Source organism: Hipposideros armiger, unplaced genomic scaffold (genome assembly GCF_001890085.2).
Source record: "Hipposideros armiger isolate ML-2016 unplaced genomic scaffold, ASM189008v1 scaffold_186, whole genome shotgun sequence".
NCBI classification, from domain to species: Eukaryota; Metazoa; Chordata; class Mammalia; order Chiroptera; family Hipposideridae; genus Hipposideros; species Hipposideros armiger.
Window position 1 is genome coordinate 2805865 of NW_017731536.1, and position 21389 is coordinate 2827253.

General features: G+C 38.6%; 1 protein-coding gene across 4 annotated transcripts in view; it reads right to left on the minus strand.

Moving 5' to 3' along the window:
• Nucleotides 1-21389, minus strand: part of DYM (dymeclin) — a 296439-nt gene that overhangs the window by 149364 nt on the left and 125686 nt on the right. For all 4 annotated transcript variants that reach the window (XM_019652741.1, XM_019652742.1, XM_019652744.1 and 1 more), the window contains exons 12-13: nt 20315-20428; nt 19251-19345 (exon numbers count right to left, since the gene is read on the minus strand). In XM_019652741.1, coding sequence (XP_019508286.1) covers nt 19251-19345; nt 20315-20428 — 209 coding nt within the window. The remainder of the gene's footprint in view (nt 1-19250; nt 19346-20314; nt 20429-21389) is intronic.

Sequence of the window (21389 nt, forward strand, 5' to 3'; positions counted from 1 at the left end):
GGTGAGCTTTTGTGAGCTGCCGTGAGCCGCCGTGATAATACCAACATGGGCCAGTGAAGTGATGTCCTCCACAACTAGACTGAAGAACAAAAGGACAGCAACTTGTCTGTTCCCCTTCCTCGATTCCCCAACGCTGTTCCCTCCCCTAATTCCCCAATAAAATCTTAAAAAAAAAAGAGTTTTCTAATTTTCACCTGAGTTATTTATTCATGTAAGTATGTATGTATGAGTATGCACGTATTTAAACCGGTGGAATCCTTTCTTCAAATGAAATCTGATGTGAAAGTACAACATGCAAAACAGATAATAGTAGAGCAAAGCTGCCACCACCAAGGAGAACAAAACAAAATATCGGAGTCATAGAGTCTTTGATTTGGGAGGGACTTGATTTAATGTTCCATCAATCTCTTCTGTGGTGCCTCCAAAGGTCTACGGCCACTGTTGAATAGCTTAATTTATCTTAGTCCTTGCCCAGGTCAAGGTGAAATGCAGGTCAGAGTTACACTGTTTTCTGTGAAGCACTGAAATATATAGGGATGAAATAGCTACCACACCTTTTTTAGTTATTAGCATCAGCATGCCACTTTGCAAAACTGAGCAGGGTGGGGTGAATCTATTTGTATCTGGTTCCTCTGAGTGAGTGGCAGTGTAGATCCATCTCTAATGACATAAACAGCCGTTAAAATGACTCATACTGGATTAGCTCATTCAGAGTGAAAAATTACCAAAAGAACCTTAGTCAAAGCCTAAATACAGACTAGCACTAACTAGTATTGAAGAGGGCCACAACCTGATTCTTAAAATTTGACAGTGTCTGTATCTGATTTTACTTTTGCTAATAAAAAAGGAATGAGGTTGCAGACGAGAAAACTTCAGAAGTTTTCAGAGGTTGCAGAAGTAAACTCATTGATATAAAATAAAAGGTAATTTTTCTATACTAACAGGCAGTTCTACATACTTTTCAAAGTTCTTCTTCCTTGCCAGCCTGATGTTTTTTGGTTACAATGTGATTTTCCTATTCCCTTACCTTTACCTGTGGAAATGTTATTCATCCTTTAAGACCTCGATTAAATGTCATGTACGAACTTCATGAAGGCTTCCATTTTTATCCTAGGTTAGAATTACTCTCCCCACACACTTCCTTCTATTTCCCAGTAGCACTTTGTACAACAGATCACTTTCTGTCTTATTACAGTAGGCCACATAGAAATTCTACTGGATTGAAACTGAACTTCTTATTCCTAAATTGTAACTTTCACATTTTTTTTAAAGTAGATAAAACACTTAGATGTTGTAGGCATTAAAGACCCTTATAATGCAAAAATAGATGTACTGGTTATACAGCATGAGGGTTTCCAGTTGGGACTCAATACAATATCCAAGAATGTACTATTGAAAGAACAGTCAAATTTTTTTTGAAATCCACTATAGCTTCATGAAATAGCTTATCTCACTCCAAACGCCACATTATTAATATTTCAATTCAGTCCAAAAATAGTTACTAAAACCTACTGGGTAAAAGCACTATGCCAGGTACACAAGAATAGAAAAATAAATCAAGGCTAGCAGCTTTCCTAGATATAGAAACTTTGTGCTCTGGTGTCAAGTTACTTGCTTATTTAAGGATTTCTCTTCAATCTGCCCCTGAGGGCCTTTAACTTGCCCAGGAAACCACTGTTGCTCCACCACCACGCTATGGCAGTTATGCTAATGTAACCCTCTCTAGTTTCTTTCTTTCCAATGATTAGAAAGATGCACTTGGTGGGGTGGGGGCTGTTGGTTGTCCTCCAGTGATCTATTTCTATACGAACAGATGCTTTAGTGGGACATGTGGCTGCAGTGAATAAAAACGACATTTCTCAGCTTCCACTGCTGCTAAATGTGGTCACGTGACTAAGTCCTGGCTCACTAGGTTTAAGTATCTTGTGGCAGCTTCTGGGAGCCCTCCTTAAGAGTCACCTGGTGCTTCATCTCACCTTTTATTCTTTCTCCTCCAATATCCTGTGGCTTGAACTCAGATGCTGACTGGGACCATCACAAGCAATGTTAGACCCTAGGGATGGTGGAGGTGCACCAAAAGGAGCTGATCCAAAGATGCCCATGCCCTAATCCCTGGAACCTGTATGTTACAAGTCAAAAGGGAATTTGCAGATGCAATTAAGACCATTGATCTTAAAATAAGATTATCCTGAACTATCCAGATATGCACAATCTAATCACATGAGCCCTTAAATGCAGAGGACTTTCTCTGGCTGAGTCAGAGAGATGTGGCAAAAGGATAAATCAGAGAGATGCCAAGTTTGAAAAGCATCTGATGTGCCACTGGGCTTTGAGATATAGGAGCCTACAGTGCAAGGACAAAAGAGAGGCTTCTAGGAGCTAAAAGCAGCCCCCCGCTGAGCGCCAGTCAACAAGACCTCAGTTCTACCATCACAAGGAACTGGATTCTGCCAACAACCTGGAGCCTGGAAGGAGATTCTTCCCAGTGTCCTGGAAAGAGCCCAGCAGGTCAACAACTTGATTTTCGCTTTGTGAAACCTGGAGCAGAGAAAGCAGTTGAGCCTAGCCAGGTTTCTGCCCTGCAGAACTGTGAGATGATATATTTGTGTTGTTTTAGGTAGTTACGTCTGTGGTAATGTGTTATAGCAGCTAAAGGAAACCGATACAGACTTCCTGGGGCAGAGGCTCTTTATCAGACCTGGCAGGCCTGCCATGGACTTTTACCTGGAGAAAAATAAAATTCTTTCTTCTTTAAACTATTAGGATTTTCAGTTTTTCAGTTACTCACAGTTGAACCTGAATTTTACTGATACACTTAATGAAATCCTTGTAATTATCAACACCTAAAGAATAACAGAGGGTAAAGGGAAATACTATTTCAAGCTATAAACACTTTTTATATATGTGTAATGATAATAGCTAGACAACCTTTAATAAGGTTTATTTTCATGTTTTCAGTTGCAACAGAGAGATTCTGTTGCAAATCAGAATTTGCAAATTCAGATGTTGCAAATCAAACTTCGTAACACATAGTAAATGATTTTAAGAAAGTCTAAAACAAATGGCATAACATTACATTGCTACCAATGTCTAGATAGGTTGGGGTGAGTGATTACTTATGGAACACAATAAGGTCAATATATATCAGCAAAATAGGTGCAAATAGTTTGGTAAAAAAGAAAAGCTCAATTTCAGGTAAGTGCTATATATCACTGTGAAAGAAAAAAAATATGTTTATGTATTGGGAAAATGCTCAAAATGTTTCAATTATCACAAAATACTCCATTTTGTAATTGTAGTAGAAAAACAATACCAGAAAATCTTCACACTGTCCTTTTTTCTTCATAAGGAATTGAAGACTTCCACAAACAAAACTGAAGCTAACCCAAAATTCATTTTAACACGAGGCATTTGATTTCTAGATATACATGGAATACCAAATTTGTGTAAAATACTTGATAATTTAGTTACTTTCTTTTGTTGTTCTGGAAAGCTTTATTCACATTTCAGTTATCACCTTTGGATAACCTAAAAATGAAAACCTTTTTTTAAAACCTATCAAAAAGAACTTCCAGCTCTCCCTTTATGTGAGGGTGGTCTGTGAAATATCCATTATAAAAATTATATATAAACAGCCATTCTCAGTCATGTGTATTTCAGAACTGCATCAGTTTGATGGAGTACACCCCCCACTTTAAGAAAACCAATATGTGAAGAGAATAGCTTTATAAATAGTGAGACTCAGAAATAGGCAGGAATGAATTCTAACAGCTAATTAGCAATGAATAAGAAATGAAAATAAAGCCTTTAAAAAATAATGTAAGTCAACAGAAAAATGTGAACTGACTGCCCCAAAAGGCAACTAAGAAGGGACTAGGTGCCTGGAGAGGGTGAGGAACATGGCGTGTACACCGAGGAGAGTCAGAGTCGTTCAAACGGGCCCTTCTCTTGTTCATGTCATTTAGCGAGGGGAACTGAGGGGAACCGAGGAGTCAGTGACCCATTCTGAAGCAGTTTTTCCCAGAAAAACTCGGAAGAACTTTCCTTGCTACTTAATGAAGTGCAAGACACACCTGAGATCTGGGAGCAGTGGAACTTGATTGCCTCCTTGAGGCGAGGAATACCCCTGCAGCTGCTCATTCTGGATAGACTCATGCTAAATTTTACTCAGCAAATTATCCATAAGGGTTTCCTGACTGTGACCCCAGGGATCACCTTAGGGGACAGAGACTAAAGGACAACTACAAAGAAATGCTTGTGAAGCATTTTGTTTTTTTGTTTTTTTTTAAGCTGAGCCATCCTGCCACCTGTTGGCAGCTCAGCAGCTGCTCAGCTTGGGCTGGGAATCGAACCGCTGTTGCTCAGAGCTCAAACTCTTGAGTGAGCTCTTAACCAACTGAGCCACTCGGCCGGCCCTGCTTGTGAAGCGTTTTGAGTCACTCAGAATCAAGTCGGCCATTTTCCCCATGCTCCACATTTGGAGAGAAAGGGTCAGCTATCCCTTAAATGTGCGAAACACTGATCTAAATGGTTTTCATAGTATTACTAATTTACTCCTCACAATAACCCTACAAAATACCGTGTTATTATCCACATTTTATAGATGAGGAAATGCACACACACATGGAAAATTTAGGTAACTTGCCCAAGATGGCACAGCTAACAAGAAGCAGAGGTAGGGTCTCACTGCAGTGTGCACTGCTAACCACTATCATACACTGTCTTTCACGCATGCACAGGATTTTCTTTCCAGAGTTATACATGCATATATGTGCATATGTGCTAACAACTTACATGTCCAAATACAAGGCATTATCAACTATATTGTATAAATTCAATGATATTTTGAAGTCATCATGTTACAGAAATATATCTCTGAACACAGGTGATACACACACACACAGAAAATGCTTACAAATTCTTCATATGCTATTGCCTGTTTTTATGAAAACATATACATATATATGAGTAGAAAATTATCTGGAGTGTTATATACCAAGGCACTAGTCTAAGGATTACTTGGAAGTGGGCACTATAGTTGTCTTTAAGTTTGTCTATATTTTCTGTAATTAATCTGTGTTGCTTTTGTAATTTAACTGAATTATTTTTCCATAACCACTTATTCTACAAATATTTATGTGCTAGGCATTGTTATAGATACTTGGGGTACATCCATTAACAAGACAAAGATCGCTGTCCCTTTGGTGCTTACATGCTAAGAGAAGAGAAACATATATAGTAGAAATTCTTGCTTCCCCTCACCCAATAACCACTTTTATCACTTTCTTGTGTAAATTTCCAGAGATTTGTCAGGAAAGTGAATAGCCAGGATTAGACTATGAGCATAATAACTGTGTCTTATTAGCTCCCCTAAGCCTAGCACAGGGCCTGTTCCACCTTAGGTGCCAAAAAAATTGCCTTTAAAAAAAAAAGGCACGAAAAAGATGTTTTCTTTGGACGTTTATAGCGCAACAGCACCACCAAGGGGAGCTTTAGTTAAAGTATCCCCCTACCATCAAATTTCCTCCAGCCAGATCTCTAAGCCACAGCAAACACATAATCAAGTTCCAGACAGTGTGACTGCTGTGTAAACGCCACTTCCAAATAGTCTCCGAGCCCCACCCTTCACATTTAATGCTGCCCCCCAACTGCTCTCACTTCTGGGGCTGCCACTGTCAGTGAACATCTGGCCAGTCGCGCTGTACAGGATAACACAGACACTTTCTCAGGCCAAAGACAAGATCCGGCCACTATCAACCACTCAGTGACCAGCAACTGCAGCGACACGAGCATGCACAGGACAGGACGCTGCCCACCTACTGCAGGTAAAGACACCATTACTGGAAAGTGGGCACTTCCTTCTGAACAAAAGAAACTGAATACAGGCAGAAGTCAAGGGAGAGAACGTTGATGTCGCATGTAAATTAAACAAAGTCAAGAAAAATGTAAAGACAGCATTTGAATGAATTCAGCTGAATTTTCTATTTTGAATGGAAATCTAGATGTTTATCTTAAGCCTAGAATTTTAGAATGAAAGTAGTTGTTCATCTTCCCGCTATAAGGGGTAATAATTTATGACACTTATTTCAATAGTCTTTTGACAATCTTGTGACAGCTAAAGATGGCCACAAACGAACAAAGCCTCACAGCGTTGATGTCCTTTTGTAGTCTTTTCCTCTTGAATCTGGGCTAGTCCTGTGACCTCTGCTTTTGCCCAATAAAATGTGGTGAAAGAGATCTTGGATAGCTGAGCTAGGACATAAAAAACCTTATGGTTTCTGTCACAGGTGGATGTTTCCTCTTGGGGGCATCCCTCTTGGGAACTTGTGAGAAGATCAAGCTTCACGGTCGGGTCACATGGAAAAAAATGAGGTGCTCCAGTCAACATGTCAACAGACCTCCAAGCTGATGGCTGGTATCAACTGCCAAACATGAGACTGGGTCATAATGGACATCCAACCCAACGGCTGTCTGACTGCAAGCTTGTAAAAGACCTCATGTGAGTATCACTCAGCTAAGCAATCAATCCACAGCACTGTGGGAGATAATTGTAAATTGTTGTTTTAAGCCACTCAAGTTTTGGGGTGGTTTGGTACGCAGCAATAGTTAATCAGAACAAATTTATTTGATAGCCACACCCAGGAAAGATGAGCAATAAACTTATAAGACAATTTAGTATGTAATATTCTATCTTATAACTCTTAAAGATAAGGACCACGAGCTCTTACAGGGAATAAGTATGATTTATATATTCTGAATATCCCCTTTCTCTTCCAACCCCTGATTACTATGTTCTCAATAAATATTTATTAAATGGAAGCATGAATAATACAAACATAGCTAACTATTGATTATATTGATGGAAGGAAGTAAGGGTATAATTAATTCAGAAATAGTATTTAAAAGTATGTACTGTGAAATCTGTAACACAGACACACTCACATTCACTATCTCTATCCCGTCCTCTAAAAGGGCTTTAGAATAGTAGTTCTTAAACTTATCTTAGGGCCCCTTTAGAATCTTAAAAAAAAATTACTGGGGACCACAAAGAACTTTTTAATATGTGGATTATACCTATAAACATTAACTACAATAGAAATAAAACTGAGAAAAATCTAAAATACTTATTAAGTAACTTAAACATAATAATGAACACATTGCACACTAACATAAATAACATTTAATGAAAAGCCACTCCTTCCCAAAACAAAACAAAAAATATCTGAAGAGTAGCATTATTTTCTATTTCTACAAACCTTTTTACTGTCTGGCTTAACAGAAAACAGATCCTCATTCCTGCTTCTTAAGTCAATCTTGTTTTAGATGTATATGAAGAAAATACAGCCTCATAATCTACATACTTGGGAAAGGGAAGAGCCTTTTAACGCCCTTTACGGAAAATTGCAGGTATTCTTCTCTGTATTGTGACAAAACTCAAGTGGTAGTTTCTTAAAGATTAGTTAAAATGTGGAATCAGAAACCATAATAAAAAAAATTTCTGAGTCTGTTGCATTAAGACCCATTAGTCTATGTTGTACTTTCAGTGAATCTTTTCACTCATGTTGAATTTTGTAACTTCATGCTTTGGTCATTTGAAAGCTATTGGTTCATTGAGTTATCTTCCAAATATTGATACACTTCATCATAAACTATCCAAAAAATGCCACACATTAATATCCTCATCTATCTCATCACAAAAATCATTAATTATTGGGAAGCTATCAAAGTCATGGTGCCAATCCAAGTTTTTTTCAATTCTAATTTTTTCTTTAAGTTCCAATTTTATCATTGACAACCAACATCAGCAGTTGTTTTCTTTGAGGTGGCAGGCTCACTTTATTTTCATGAAAATGTCTGCCAAGTCTAAATCACCACAGGTTGTCACTCATTCCTTCCCCTAAAAATAGTAGCCCATTGAAAAAGTGGCTAGTGTAGCTCACAACTCAATCGTCCACATGCTTTTTCTCAAGACAATCATTGTAGTTTAACATGCAGTGTGTTTTATGTGAACTTCCAGTTTTACCACACAAAATATAAAAGATACTTATTCAAAGGTCAAGATTTATTACACCGAATCATTTTTACTGTTTCATCTCAAGAACATTCTTAAATGAAAGTTGCTTTTTTTTCACTGCAAGTGTGTAGTTGTAGAAAATACAGTAACTATTAGTATAAGTTTGGTGCCATTGCCTTGATTTATGCTACCAGCAGTTTCACCCCAACTTGGCCTTTACAGCACCATCAGTACAGTGGAAATGGCGTATAATGTCTTACTGTAAAACCAGCTTAAACCCCATTGAACCTCCGCGGTCTGTGGACCACATTTAGAGAAACTCTGCATTGGTGTGATCCAAGAGAGAGGACTGGGGAAACTCTATCCAGCGGACATTCCACTCACTCATAACTGAGAATTTTGAGGTTAAAGTGGTTGACATCTGTTTATCTTTTTCACTATTTATCAGTGTCAGGTCTGCCATAAAGACAAGAACACGTCTAGGCTAAGGTCACAACTAGATTCCAATTTCAGCTCCACTACACTATGAGCTATCTGACCCTGAATAAGTTTCGTAGTCTCTCTGTGCCTCAGTTTCCTCATCTAAGAAAAGAAAACCTACGTATCTCATATAAGGCTATAATCACAATTAAGTAAGACAGCCTCCTTCTAACAGTGACCAGCATTGTGTGTGACACAGAGTAAGCCCTGAACTGAACTGGATTCTGAAGGACTAAGAACCCAAAGTATGGCTAATGCCCATATTCTAATGATAGTATTATTGAAATACTGATTTTATTATCTCTCTACCACTTGTGCAGGGACCAAATCATATAGATGCTCATAAAAACGTATCCATTTGCATAATGCAATTTTGATAGATGAAGTCAGAAATTGCTTTAAAATAATCCAGAGTAGGGAGGGGAAGGTGGAGATAAAAATGAAATCAAGTTGGTCATGAATTGATGTATTTGTTGAAGCTACATGATGGGAACCTAAAGGTTCACTATAGTATTTTCTTTAAATATGTTTTGAGTTTTACAAATTAAAAAGAAAAACAATGATCACTCATTTGCAAAGCTTCTAAATGATACTTAAAAAGTTTATCTACTGACTCTAGTTAATTTAACAATGTACAAATTCGTAGTTCAAGAAGTCACTTTCTATAGTAGCTTTCCCACCATAACATATAGCACACAGTTTCTTCTCCCCTTCCAATCCCACTCCAATTGAAAACTACTAATCCAATGTGCATCTTTACTCAAACTAAATTTTAAAGTAATCTGAGTACTCCAATCAGCTGACAACTATAATAAAAACTGAGCAGTTTTCTGAGTTAACAAATTAAAACTGGACTAAGGTCAGTGGGGCACATCACTTTTGTAGTTTTTATTTTAATAAATATTTTTATTGCCTTCCTGTGAGAGTCAAGTCAGATGAAGTAAGTTTTGTGAGTTTTTCTGCAAGTAGGTGAAAGGGAATTCTATACAACTGAAATCTTACCCAAGGTTTCTAAAGAAGTTTAGGGAAGGACTGAGAGCCAGACGGATGGAGAAAAGAGTCACCTCCCTTATCACCAATTTCAAAGGAGACAAGTGCTCATATTTTAAATATAATGCAAGTATCACCTTGCTGGAGAAGGTTTAGGTGACACTCAGGGTAAGCTGTCTGCTTTCTCCCTTGTCACACTCTTCTCAGTGCACTACATACGGTGTTTAATGGTTATCAGTCCACTGACTCTGCCAGACTAAACGCGCTCTGAAGGCAGGGCACAAGAATGCCATGTGAATCTCCAATGACTGCCAATGTCTGGCACATGGCAAACATACAGAAAATATTTGATAAATGATGAAATGATCCCTAAATACCTACCGTTCTTTTAAAAAAAAAATCACAATCATGTTCTAAAATACTCTGTGAAGAAAAACATTATGAGAACCAGCTACTGGAGTTTCTCTGAAGGTCTATTTAGAATCCCAGTGATTTACTTAAGACAGGGTGGATCTAAATGGGAAATCTGGAATGATGGAAAGGTCTTTATCTTATGTATTAAGGCACCATTCTTATGTCCACATCAGTGGTAAATAATGACAGAGTTGTGTACACTTCTAAATTCAGGATTCATGGGCTCATGAAAGTTTATTAAGTAAATAATATCAGTGTTCTCACGTTTTAACATGATCTAACGAAGATCAGGAAACAGCTGCATTTGAGATAGAAAAACAGCACCAACAGGAGTGTCCTACTAGGTTCCTACAGTTTTTCTTACCCTGTGGGTCTCAAATCCAGAAGACCCCTCAGATCTTTTTCAACCAGAGCTCCTAAGAAGGTGTAAATTTTGTCATCAATGAATCTCTCTCCTGTGTGTTCAGAAAGGTATTGACTACGTGCCATCCTTGGGAGAACTGAAAACCTTTAAGCATCTCCTTCTCCATAGGACTTGACTCTCTCACGAGCTTAGAAAGGATGAAAACAACTCACCCAAGGCACAATCCAAAATGAAAATGTCTTGTACACAAATCATTTGCATGCTTTTAGTTTAAAACTTTATAAGAAGCACTTGACAATGGAAAGTAGTACAGTGTTATGGATGAAGGACAGATGAAGGTTTAAATCCCAGCATTGTCACTGTCCAGCAAGATGACCTTAGATAAATTACTTCTGTGAGATTTAGTTTCTTTGCTATAGAATGGAAATAATACCCGTATCATCAGATAACACGAATAACACTGTATAGGGCCCAGTGGGTCACATATGACAGATACGAACTGTACAAAAAAAAGATATTATGTATGGCATGCTATTTCCTCCTCACCTATAGCCAGATTTTAACTATTTGAATCCAATTAGAGCGTCAGAATTTCATCATTCCTTCAAATACCTACTGAGCCATCACAAATAAGACAAGGTGCTGTCTGCCCCCTAACAAAGACTTTTGTCCTCTGATAATTACTAGGTGATTATATTCTAAGTGCTTTAGAAACAATAAGTCATTTATGCCTCACAACAGACCTACGAGGATATTCCCATTTTGTAAATAAGAAACTGAGGCACATAAAAATAAATGGCAAATGCTCAGATCCCTCATTAATATTTGTGACAGGGAGTATTTATTTACCTGCCTTTTATTTACCCTTTTATCTCTCCTCGGGAAGCGTCCTCTCTTTCCTTGTTTGTCCCTGTCCTGGTGCATCCGACTCTGCATGTATTTACACCAGACGTGAGAATCACTGAAAATCTCTTTACCTTTCTGTTTACTCCCAGTTCTCCCGTGACCACAACCCTTGTTTCTTTGTCTTAGAAAAGGTGCTTTTTCCAAAGGGCATGAAGCATGTACAGTTCATCAGGAAGGAAACTCCTTTATAAGTCACATCATTTCTCTTCTCTGGCCTTAGCATTTTATACCATATCAGGTATCACAATTATGTTAAAAGGGGCAGGGCATGAGTGCACCCCTTTCCTCTCTTTTGTTCTGGAAAGAACACCATGCAAGGAGCTGGGAGACTCAATTTCTATGTATGCTTCTGCAATATTCACTTGAACTGGTCACATAATAACTCTAGGTTTCAGTATTATTTCCACAGGTAAAACGTGCAAACTTGTCTCAGATGTTTTTAAAGATCCTTCTAAACCTAGAATTTTGGTTTGTGTTTAAAACAAAAGTATTCTGATTATGTCAAAGCCACTCAGAAAGAAGGCTTTAAGGGTTGTGTTAATGACACTGACACCTGAGCAGGAGATTCATTATGACACGTGGACAAAGCAGAGACTAGTGAGGCCATTCAATCCCCTACTTCTTCTAAGATACATAAATCCAATGCATTAGCAAGTGAGATATAAAACCAAGGGCAGTATCAACTAGCTACCTTAATGACACAGTGACAGGTTTTTCCAAGTGGCAATAGAAACGCATAACTAGGTAAACACAATTCCCCATGGGTCTCTCGAGTTTCCTGAAAGCAGAGGCATTCAGTTTTGTGCTCTAAACTATAGTCTCACGAATGTTTGTGGAGTGAACAGACGGGGAAGGGAGAGACAGTGTCTCCCTCTAGAGCAGAGAGCAGTCTGCTATCCAGTGTATTAAAGATGTCACAATGTAAAGCAAAGATTGGGCAGGTTTGCTTAAAGCCTATTATAAATGATTGGTGTTTCTTTCCTAAGCTCGGGGTTCCCGTCCTGTAATGCAACCCGCTGCATATGCAGATCCACTGGCCCTTATCATGTTGCCCTTGGGAATGGGGAACCACACAAGAAAATGATGATACTCTGGCCCCTACTACTGCTGTGAGTAATAAACTGTCCTTGGTCCCTGACCCAGAAATCTTGAGTCTTTACCAGGATCCACAAAACTGTGGCAGGCTAAGTCAGCTTGGAGTAGAGCAAAATCTCAGATCCTTCCCAGTGGTCACAGCAATGGAGCTTAATAATTCACAGGTATCTCTGGATGGTTAGAAATAGTCTATTGGAAGCATAAATTTTCGACTGGGAGCTGTCTTAATGTTCTCAATGTAATTTGTTAAGAAAGGGCTAAACTAAAAGGCAAGCCATATTAGATTTTTTTTTTTTCTGAAAATTTTAGCTACCTTCAAAGTACCACTGGCTGTAGGAAGTGCAGGAAGCCAGATTTTTAAGGCAAAACATCCCTCCTTCCTTTCTTGGCTTCTGCTATGCCAAGATCAAACAAGGATCAGCAAAGACCAAAGGGAGACTGGAACTTCTTTACTGCCTAGGCATTCAATAAGAACAAGTTAATTCTCTTTAAAAAAAATAAATCATGCAAGTTTAATAGAAGTACTTTCACTGCAAAGCCAGTTTAAAAGTACTTACACTGCAAAACCATTGCTCACACCTCCTACTAATCTAAAATAAAACATGTGATTATTAAAAATGCTTGATTTATAGTCAATGGCCTACCTTCATTTAGAGAAATGTTTGGGAAATATGGGCAAACTGATGATCTTTTTAGCAAGGAATCAGAATCTAGGAATAGTAACAGAGCAAGATTTTTTTTTTTTGTAGAGATGTTATTCAGACTTATTTTTAGATTAAAATTATTTCAAAAATGTTATAGTACTGTAATAGAGAAAATGTAGCTACAAAAGACTTTATAAGCCATTGCAAGCATTAACTCTTGCAATACTCAAATGAAGTAGGTATCATGAATCACTTTAGAGACGGAAAACAGAAATTAAATAACTTACGAAGGTTTTGGAATCAGAGCTAAACTATTTATTTGTTATAACTCTTAATATCAGATAATTCCTGACTACAATATTAGATAATAATTCAGGTTCAAATTAATTTAAAGTTTAAAAAAATGAAAGCTACATGACTATCACTAACACTTAACTTCTAGATACAGTGAATTACATTAGTTCCAAATTCAAATGTAAAAAAATCTCAAAGAGAACTTCACAGTGATAGGCATATAGCAAAAGCTCAATAAGTATTCAATGAATTAAAAAACAAACAAACAAACAAAAAAAGCTAGCATCCAGCATTAGATGTAAGACAAATAGAGTTAAAAGATACACAGTTCTTGTCCTCATTCTGTGTTAATTTTCCAGGAAAATATCCATACACTGCAATTCCTGAACTCATCCATACCTTTGTCAACTAGCTGGTTTGAGAGGGGAAAAAAGACCTTTCAGACTTTGCTACTATAACTTTAGGTACCTGGCTGTATTGGGAGGAAGTTGAAATGAGGGGTGGGGGACAATAAAAAAGGGCTTGGCTACCTTAGATTACAGAGAACCAGCTGTTTCAGAAAACCCACAGCAGTTAGAATCCATGGACCCACGGCAGATGAATTCTCTTATAAATAATGTTCTGCCAGTCTTGCTATGACAGTGCAGTGGAATGACTGTGGGCTTTTAATAGGGACAAGCTTGGGACAGCCATTTACACCAGGGTAACACCAGCACCCCAAATTGTATAAACCTCCAGACTTTTACCAGTTTTAAATGTAACAAAAATAAAGGAACAGGTATGAATATATCATTAAATGGACCATATTTTTAACATAAGGAGATATTCCTCAAATACCATAACCAAGAGAAATAACCAGGTATTTCTATATTATATAACTATGTTATATATATGAATATTTTATATTGTGTAACAAATTTATCCCAACTACAAAACAGGCCATTTTGCTTCTTAATATTCTCTTGTATGTTTTCAGTTCAATATATTATTTGGTTCAGGAAAAAAACCTCAATCCATGAAAACTTAATTCAGTGGGACAGAAGTGAGGGAGCCTGATGTGGTCAGCTACTACTACTAGAAAGTATTATTAAAAGTAAATTGACAGACGGCCGAGTGACTCAGTTGGTTAAGAGCTCGCTCAAGAGTGCGAGCTCTGAGCAACAGTGGTTCGAGTCCAGCCCGAGCTGAGCAGCCGCTGAGCTGCCAACAGGTAGCAGGATGGCTCAGCTAAAAAAAAAAGTAAATTGACAGAGACCCAGGGGCTGCTACAAAAGATGAATGGGGACAGTTGGGTTGTTTCTCTTTTTAATGAGAAGATGGAGATATAAAGCAAGTGTGCTAGAGCACCTGTGTCTAAAGTAAAAAGGCCGAGGAGCTAGCTGTGTGTGGAGTGGTGGGAGAGAGCGGGGACCTGACCACTGCAGATTCAAGGGAGGTGGGAAGCTGGTGGGAAAAGCCCTACAGAAAGAAGAGGTGATACCAGGAACTGTCTCCGCTTTTTTTTAGTTCCAGACCACACTTATCCAGACACAGGGGTATAGCTGTGACAGAGCAGGGGACTATAACGACTCGGTCAGGAGAGAGTCAGGGCATGTGTCAAGGAGTAACTGAAGATGAAGAGCATGGGGCAGGGCCCAGATCATGTCACTGTAAGGCGGAATTCCTCAGCCTTGGCACTACTGACATTTTGGGCTGGGTAATTCTTTGTTGTCCTGTGCATTATAGGCTATTTGGCAATATCCCTGGTCTATACCCACTAGATGTCAGTAGTAACTTCCTCCCTTGTTGCAGCAACAACAATAAACAACCAAAAAACCTTACTCCAGTCATTGCCAAATGTCCCCTAGGAAATCACCCACAGTTGAGAGCCACTGCTCCAAGGAGGATGAATTTTAACCTGTTAGCAAAGGGAAGCCATTTAATGATTTTAAGCACAGGGAGCAATATGATCAGATATACTTTTCACAAGGATGTGGCAATGTGGGGGTTGACTGTGGAGGGACAGACGGAGGCAAAAGGCCAGGCAGACCAATGACATGACTCTGGAGACCACCATGAACACGGGGACCAAGGCAGTGGAGATAGAAAAGGGGGTCTGAATGCAAGTTACAATGGTGGGTTAGACGGAATTCCTGGGCCCAATCAGATACAGCATTTGAGGGAAAGGGAGAAATGGTAAGAAGTACTTGTAGGTTTCTGGCTTGGCAATTTAGGTGGCTGTCGGGAGAACCGTTAACTAGTATAGGGAATTTAAAAAGAAGAGCAGGTTTAAAAATGAGTACAGTCTTAAACAGAATAAAAGTTTGAGGTAAGTGTAGGATACCCAGGTAGGGAGCTTAGGAGTTAGGGTTTAGCTAGCCAACACTTATACAGTACACAGTATGTGTCAGGCTCTTTACAAGTATTAGCTCACTTAATCTTAACCTCACCCATTGAGATACGAGCAACTACTGTCACCCCACCTTACAGATGGGGAAACTGCTACACAGAGAAGTTAAACTTCTCTAAGGATCCACAGCTAGTGAGCTTTGGAGCTGATATCGCAAACTCAGAGTCTGTGCTCTTAGCCACTACACTGTACTGCCTGCCTCTGGAAAAAAGAGAAAGATCAGGATTATCAATGTAGATTTGGATGGTTTCCCATATACAAGTGCATAGTAGGTGAAGTCACAGACATATCTGTGAACTCCCAGGGAAGATGAGCAGAGAAGAAGACGATCTAGAATGAAATACTGGAGAAAGTATCTGTTAAGCCAGAGGTGGAGGAGGAGCCAGGGGGAGGAGCTAGAGCGGGGGACGACGCAAGAGGCAAGAGGGGGCTCTTAAGGGCAGGAAGTAATGATACCTTTGTAACCCACAACAATCCCTTGCACATAATATGCTTTTTATAAATATTTTAATTGAATGACCCTATAATCCCAAATAATATCAAATATCCATGCTTATAGCCTATTCATAGTTGAGCAAAACCCAAATCATGTTTGTGATTTTTCTAGAATACTAGAATACCAAGAGTTCATGGAAGACACACTGCCATTAGATAGGAAATAGCTTAGACACCATATGAAATCATTCCTTACATTTATGCCCAGCTAAGGTTTTCAAAAGCTTTACTCACATCCTGCTTTCATAGCAATGGAACATGTTACTCTGTTTTGCATTTTGCTGAAGATCACATGAAATATTGGCTCTCCTAAATTTTGCAACTGACGGATACAAAATTGTGTAGTCTCTTCCCTAAAAGAGGATTTAGAAAATGTGTCTATGAAAGCTGATTACTTCTCACATGAAAGAGTTATAAAGCATCTGGTGTCTCCTGAGTTGCACTGTGTAACAAATCTTCTGTGCATCCAAACAGTGTTTGTTACACATTCCTTACCATACTTTACAATTCTATATCCTAAACACAAACATTTAGCAGAAAATGAGTTTCCTCAACATACAAAAAAGCTGGGTCCCATTTCCAATTCGAGACAAGTGTTTTCTAAGGAAATAAATCTTGATTTCCAGGCCCAAATTCGAAACACTTTCCAAACTTTAATGTGTGTACAAACCATTTGGGGGTTTCGTTAAAATGAAGATTCTGATTCAGTGGGTCTAAAGCTGGGCCAACAATGTGCATTCCTAACAAGCTCCCTCCTGGATGACACACTGGCTGCTCCACTGTGGCCCCTGAACCAGATGCACTGGCCGCGCTTGGGAACTTTTAGACCTGCCAGTTCCTCAGTATGACAAACAGGGCACACTAATATCATCTGCTGAAATTGATGATGCTCAAGATTTACGTTCAATTGTTTCCTTTAAAATCCATTTACAACTCATTCATTCATGTTTTCTTTTTGGTTATTACTGAAGATCAGGTCGTCTTTCCTCTCTATCGCTTTCATTATCCTAAACTGTGGCTCTGAGAGTGAAGCCACTCCACAAGAAGGCCCCACTGGGCTCTTTGAGGTTTCTGCCTTGCAATCCCTGTAGGCGCAGGTCCACAACGTGCCAACGCAGTGCGACTGGCTGTTTTCTAAATATAATCCATGCTCTCTCACCACACCCCCTCCTCTTTTGTTTGGTTTGTTGTGGTTGATACTTTCCCCTACTAGGCCAGCCTCCAGCGTCATCTCTCTACTCACCTTGCCTAATTTCTCAATGAAATGTGATCTCACTCTTCTCCGAACTGACTGCTCACCCTCACCACAGGAAATTTCCTTTTATTCCAACATTCACTGCGTTCTGCTGCACATCATATATGTTGGTCCTTGTCTTATCTTGGCTACTGCAGTACAAGCTGCTTGAAGGCAGGACTTTTTGTAACTAATTTTGACATTCCCTGCTTAACACAGTTCCTAATATAATGCCAAATAAAACTCCATTAAAATTAAGTAAAGCACTACTCTTTATTGATGACAAGCCTATTCTAAATATCCCCAAATCACAACTCTAAATCATATTCTCCAAATATGATTATTTTCTATTTTAGTCATCATATACAGAAAACTTGGCACAGTACTTTATTTGCATTTTTTTCTAACTCTTACACCTAGAAAAGCATGGTGACAAGTTTCTAATTTTTAGAAACTAAAGGCTCTTCAGAACACCTGGAAGAATCTGGGTATGAGGAAGCCTATGTTTACTTTAAATTACGAAGTTAGTGTTAGTCCAGAGTCAGTCAACTGGACAATCTCTCAAATACAAACTGCCAAAATAACCCAATACAATGTATTAAGGCCAAAGATCTGGTCTTAATACATTTTATTGGATTATTTTAGTTTAATTTAGCAGAAAATATCCTCTGCTACATTCCAAGGATAAATAAACAAGACCGTAAGTTAATTCTGAGTGATTGCTACAAATGAGCCCAGGTCAATAAACATCTCTAACTAATGAACAGAAAGTGAGATTAGAGTTTAAAGTAATACGGAATCGTGATCACCACTGATGATTGGAACATAAAAACTAACAGTCAAAACTGCATTGCCCAAAAGCAAGAATTAAAGGAAAGAAGCTGACTTCACTGACTTACATAACAAACGTTCTACTTGACAGCCACTAGTACGATAGTGAGCATCCTACCTGAAGATCATAAAGTGCCTACAGAAGTTAAAAATCCCTGCAAAAGATACTCCATCACTTGTTAATTAGCTTTCCTACCCTTCAAGACCATGTCTTTGGCAAAGGGTGAGGAAGACAGAGGGGTTTCTGGTGATATTGTGGCAGGCAGAGAAATGACTTCCCCCCTTAAAATGTCCACAGCCTAATCCCCTGAACCTGTGAATATGTTACCTTACATGGCAAAGGGATGTTCAGTTTTGATTCAGTTAAGGACCTCTGATGGGTAGATTGTCCTGGGTTATTTGGGTAGGGACAGGGCAATCGCAAGGATGCTCAAAGTGGAATAGGGAACCAGAAGAGGAGGTCAGGGTGATGAGACGTGAGAAGGACTCAACAATGTACTGTTGCTGGTTTTGAAAATGGAGGAAGCCAGGAGCCAAGGAATGCAGCTGAAAGTCGAGGAAACAGATAAGATTCTCCTCTAGAGAGTCCAGAAAGAAATACAGCCCTGCTGACATCTTGATTTTAGCCCAGTGAGACACATGCAGAACGTCTAACCCATAGAACAATTGTGTTGTTTTAAGTCATTAATTAGTAGCAGCAAGAGGAAACTAATATGGGAAACTGCTATAAAAAGAATTCTCTAAAACAGATAACTCCTCAAAAGGGTAATGTGATGCTCTATAAAATGCTCAGCAAATGAGTTAAGATTTAGTTTGCATTGTTAAAAATTATACCTGCTCCACTGTAAAAAGCGAACATGCAAAGCTTAAAACTAGATTTATGAAAAGATTGAAAGTAAATACAATTAACTTTGATTGAAAAGTTAGGTTAGCAAACAAAAGAGAACAAGGTATTTTCAACACAACAAGAAGGAGATAAAAATTAGGTAGAAAAATTGGATATTCCTTGCAGAAAACATTTAAGAGGGGACCACCACGCATCTTTTTCAATAGTCAGCCAGAAGGCAAACATTGGGATTTCTTTGGAAGCGCATATTTACCTGATGATCCTCTGGGCAGCATACTGATGGAGAGAACGAAATTGAGCCGACATATTTGCCAAAGCTGCCAAACAATTTGTGTGAAGGTACTTGTCCTGGCAGAAAACAGCAAGTTGAAAACATTCATCAAGTCTTCTCTACATTTTAAGCAAGGTTAATTAGCAGCACATGTAAACTTGATTATCATTGATTTTTGAAAGTTCAGGCCCATAATCCCTTTTCTTTAATTCCAAAATCGATAAAGCACTGAAAGTTCAAAGTTTTTTCACCACTCATTTGGAAGCGACATCTGGAACAAAAGGGTATGATGCTATTTATGGTCTTCATTAGCCCTACCCTGGTGAGTACTGAAATATTTCGCTGCAGAAATATTAATGTTTAATTACAGTGTGCTGCTCCAGGACCTGATGGTTACGTAGAGTGTAAGCATATGCACTATAATTATCTTTCTAAAATCAAAACATTCTCCATTCTATAACACATCTGGCTTCTACAGTTTCAGATAAAAGATTGTGGACATGTATCTATGTTAGCCCCACAGAGGGAAATAATTGAAAACAGCTCAATAAACTGGGCCATTTCTCTGAGCTATGAATTCTGTATATTGCTTCTCTATTGCCTGGAACTGAAATCTGCTCCCAGGTACTGCAAATACAATCCAGTCAAAATTTTCCTTTTATTCTTTAAAGTATTTTCTTTCTTCTTTTCTTTCCCAACTAAATTCATATTTTCTTGTGTTCATAGCTTCTTAGTTGTTGTTGTTGTTGCTGCTTTTAAAAGGCAAATCCGTTTTACTGGTCCAGCAAAGACTTACAACATCTCATCTAAATGTGCTCCACTGCTTGTTTTCTTATGTAAAATACCTCTAATCATAAATCTGTGAAATATTAAGAAACAGACACTATAGTACCTAAGGATCATGTGATGCAGCATCTATATGCTGATCTGTACTTTTCCACCATATTTCATGAGAATGTTCAACTCTAAATAATGAGATTGCTTTAAACTATAGTCCTCATTGTACTAGATGCATAAAGATAGAACAATAGCTATGGAATACTTACTCTTGTCCTTGTCATGTTGTATTGAATGGTTCTTATTACGACCAATATCAGGAGACTCCCCAGTGAAATTTCAGTTAAAACCCGTTCTGAATACCAAGTAATATTTTTTAATATCTGTAACAGGGAAGAAAAGTTTAAGTAAATATGAATGATTTAGGTAAAAAAGGGCTGTCCATGTCTATAATTTCTGATACGCCATGGCTCTGCTCTGAAGGTAAGTTAAACAGTATATAAAAATGAATTGTGAGACTTTCAGTTCAAGATAGCCCAACTGTAGCTGATGTGTTTACTACTCCTTCCTTCTAAATATGAAAGAAAGAAAGAAAGAAAGAAAGAAAGAAAGAAAGAAAGAAAGAAAGAAAGAAAGAAAGAAAGAAAGAAAAAAAAAGGTCTGGAAAACAGAGGAGGATATCATTAGTAGACAAAAAGGAGATATAGTTACAAGAGGTATGGCACATAAGACAAGATTGACAGAAAAACCAGAAAAAACAATCAGAGTTCAGCAGTTTGAAAGTAAAAATAAGAAAATCAAGCAGTCTCTTGAAAAGTAGAGCGGCCCCAACAACCACAGAAAACCTCCAGGCCTGTGTTCAGGAAAGGCCAAGAACACAAGGAAGTCAAAATCTTCAAGAAGACATGCACCCGTGTTCTGCCTGGCTACTGGGTCAGAGCAGGCAGCTCTGGCCCTCACCTCCGGGGCTAGGACAGCAAGAACCAACTTAAGTTGGCACAGTTCCACAGATTTGTAACACGGAAGAGAGAGAGAGACAGAGAAAGAGAAATTGGGCAATGCAGCAGCCAGTTTTGGGCTGCCACAATGAAGGAGGTCAAGGGCAGAAAAGACAACAGGCTCAGCTGAGCACTAGACCTCCCATCAGGCTCTCTTCCATGATCACTCCCACTTCCTTTCTCCTTTACTCAGGGAGTCAGCATGCCTCATTCTTCTCCATCTATGCATGAAAATAAAAAGTCTTCAGGGCTGATTCCTGCCGCCTCCACTCAGAAGATAGACTCCCGCAGAGCACAGCAGAACTCCATCCCTCACAACTGCTGAGGGACCTCCTTTCAAAACAAA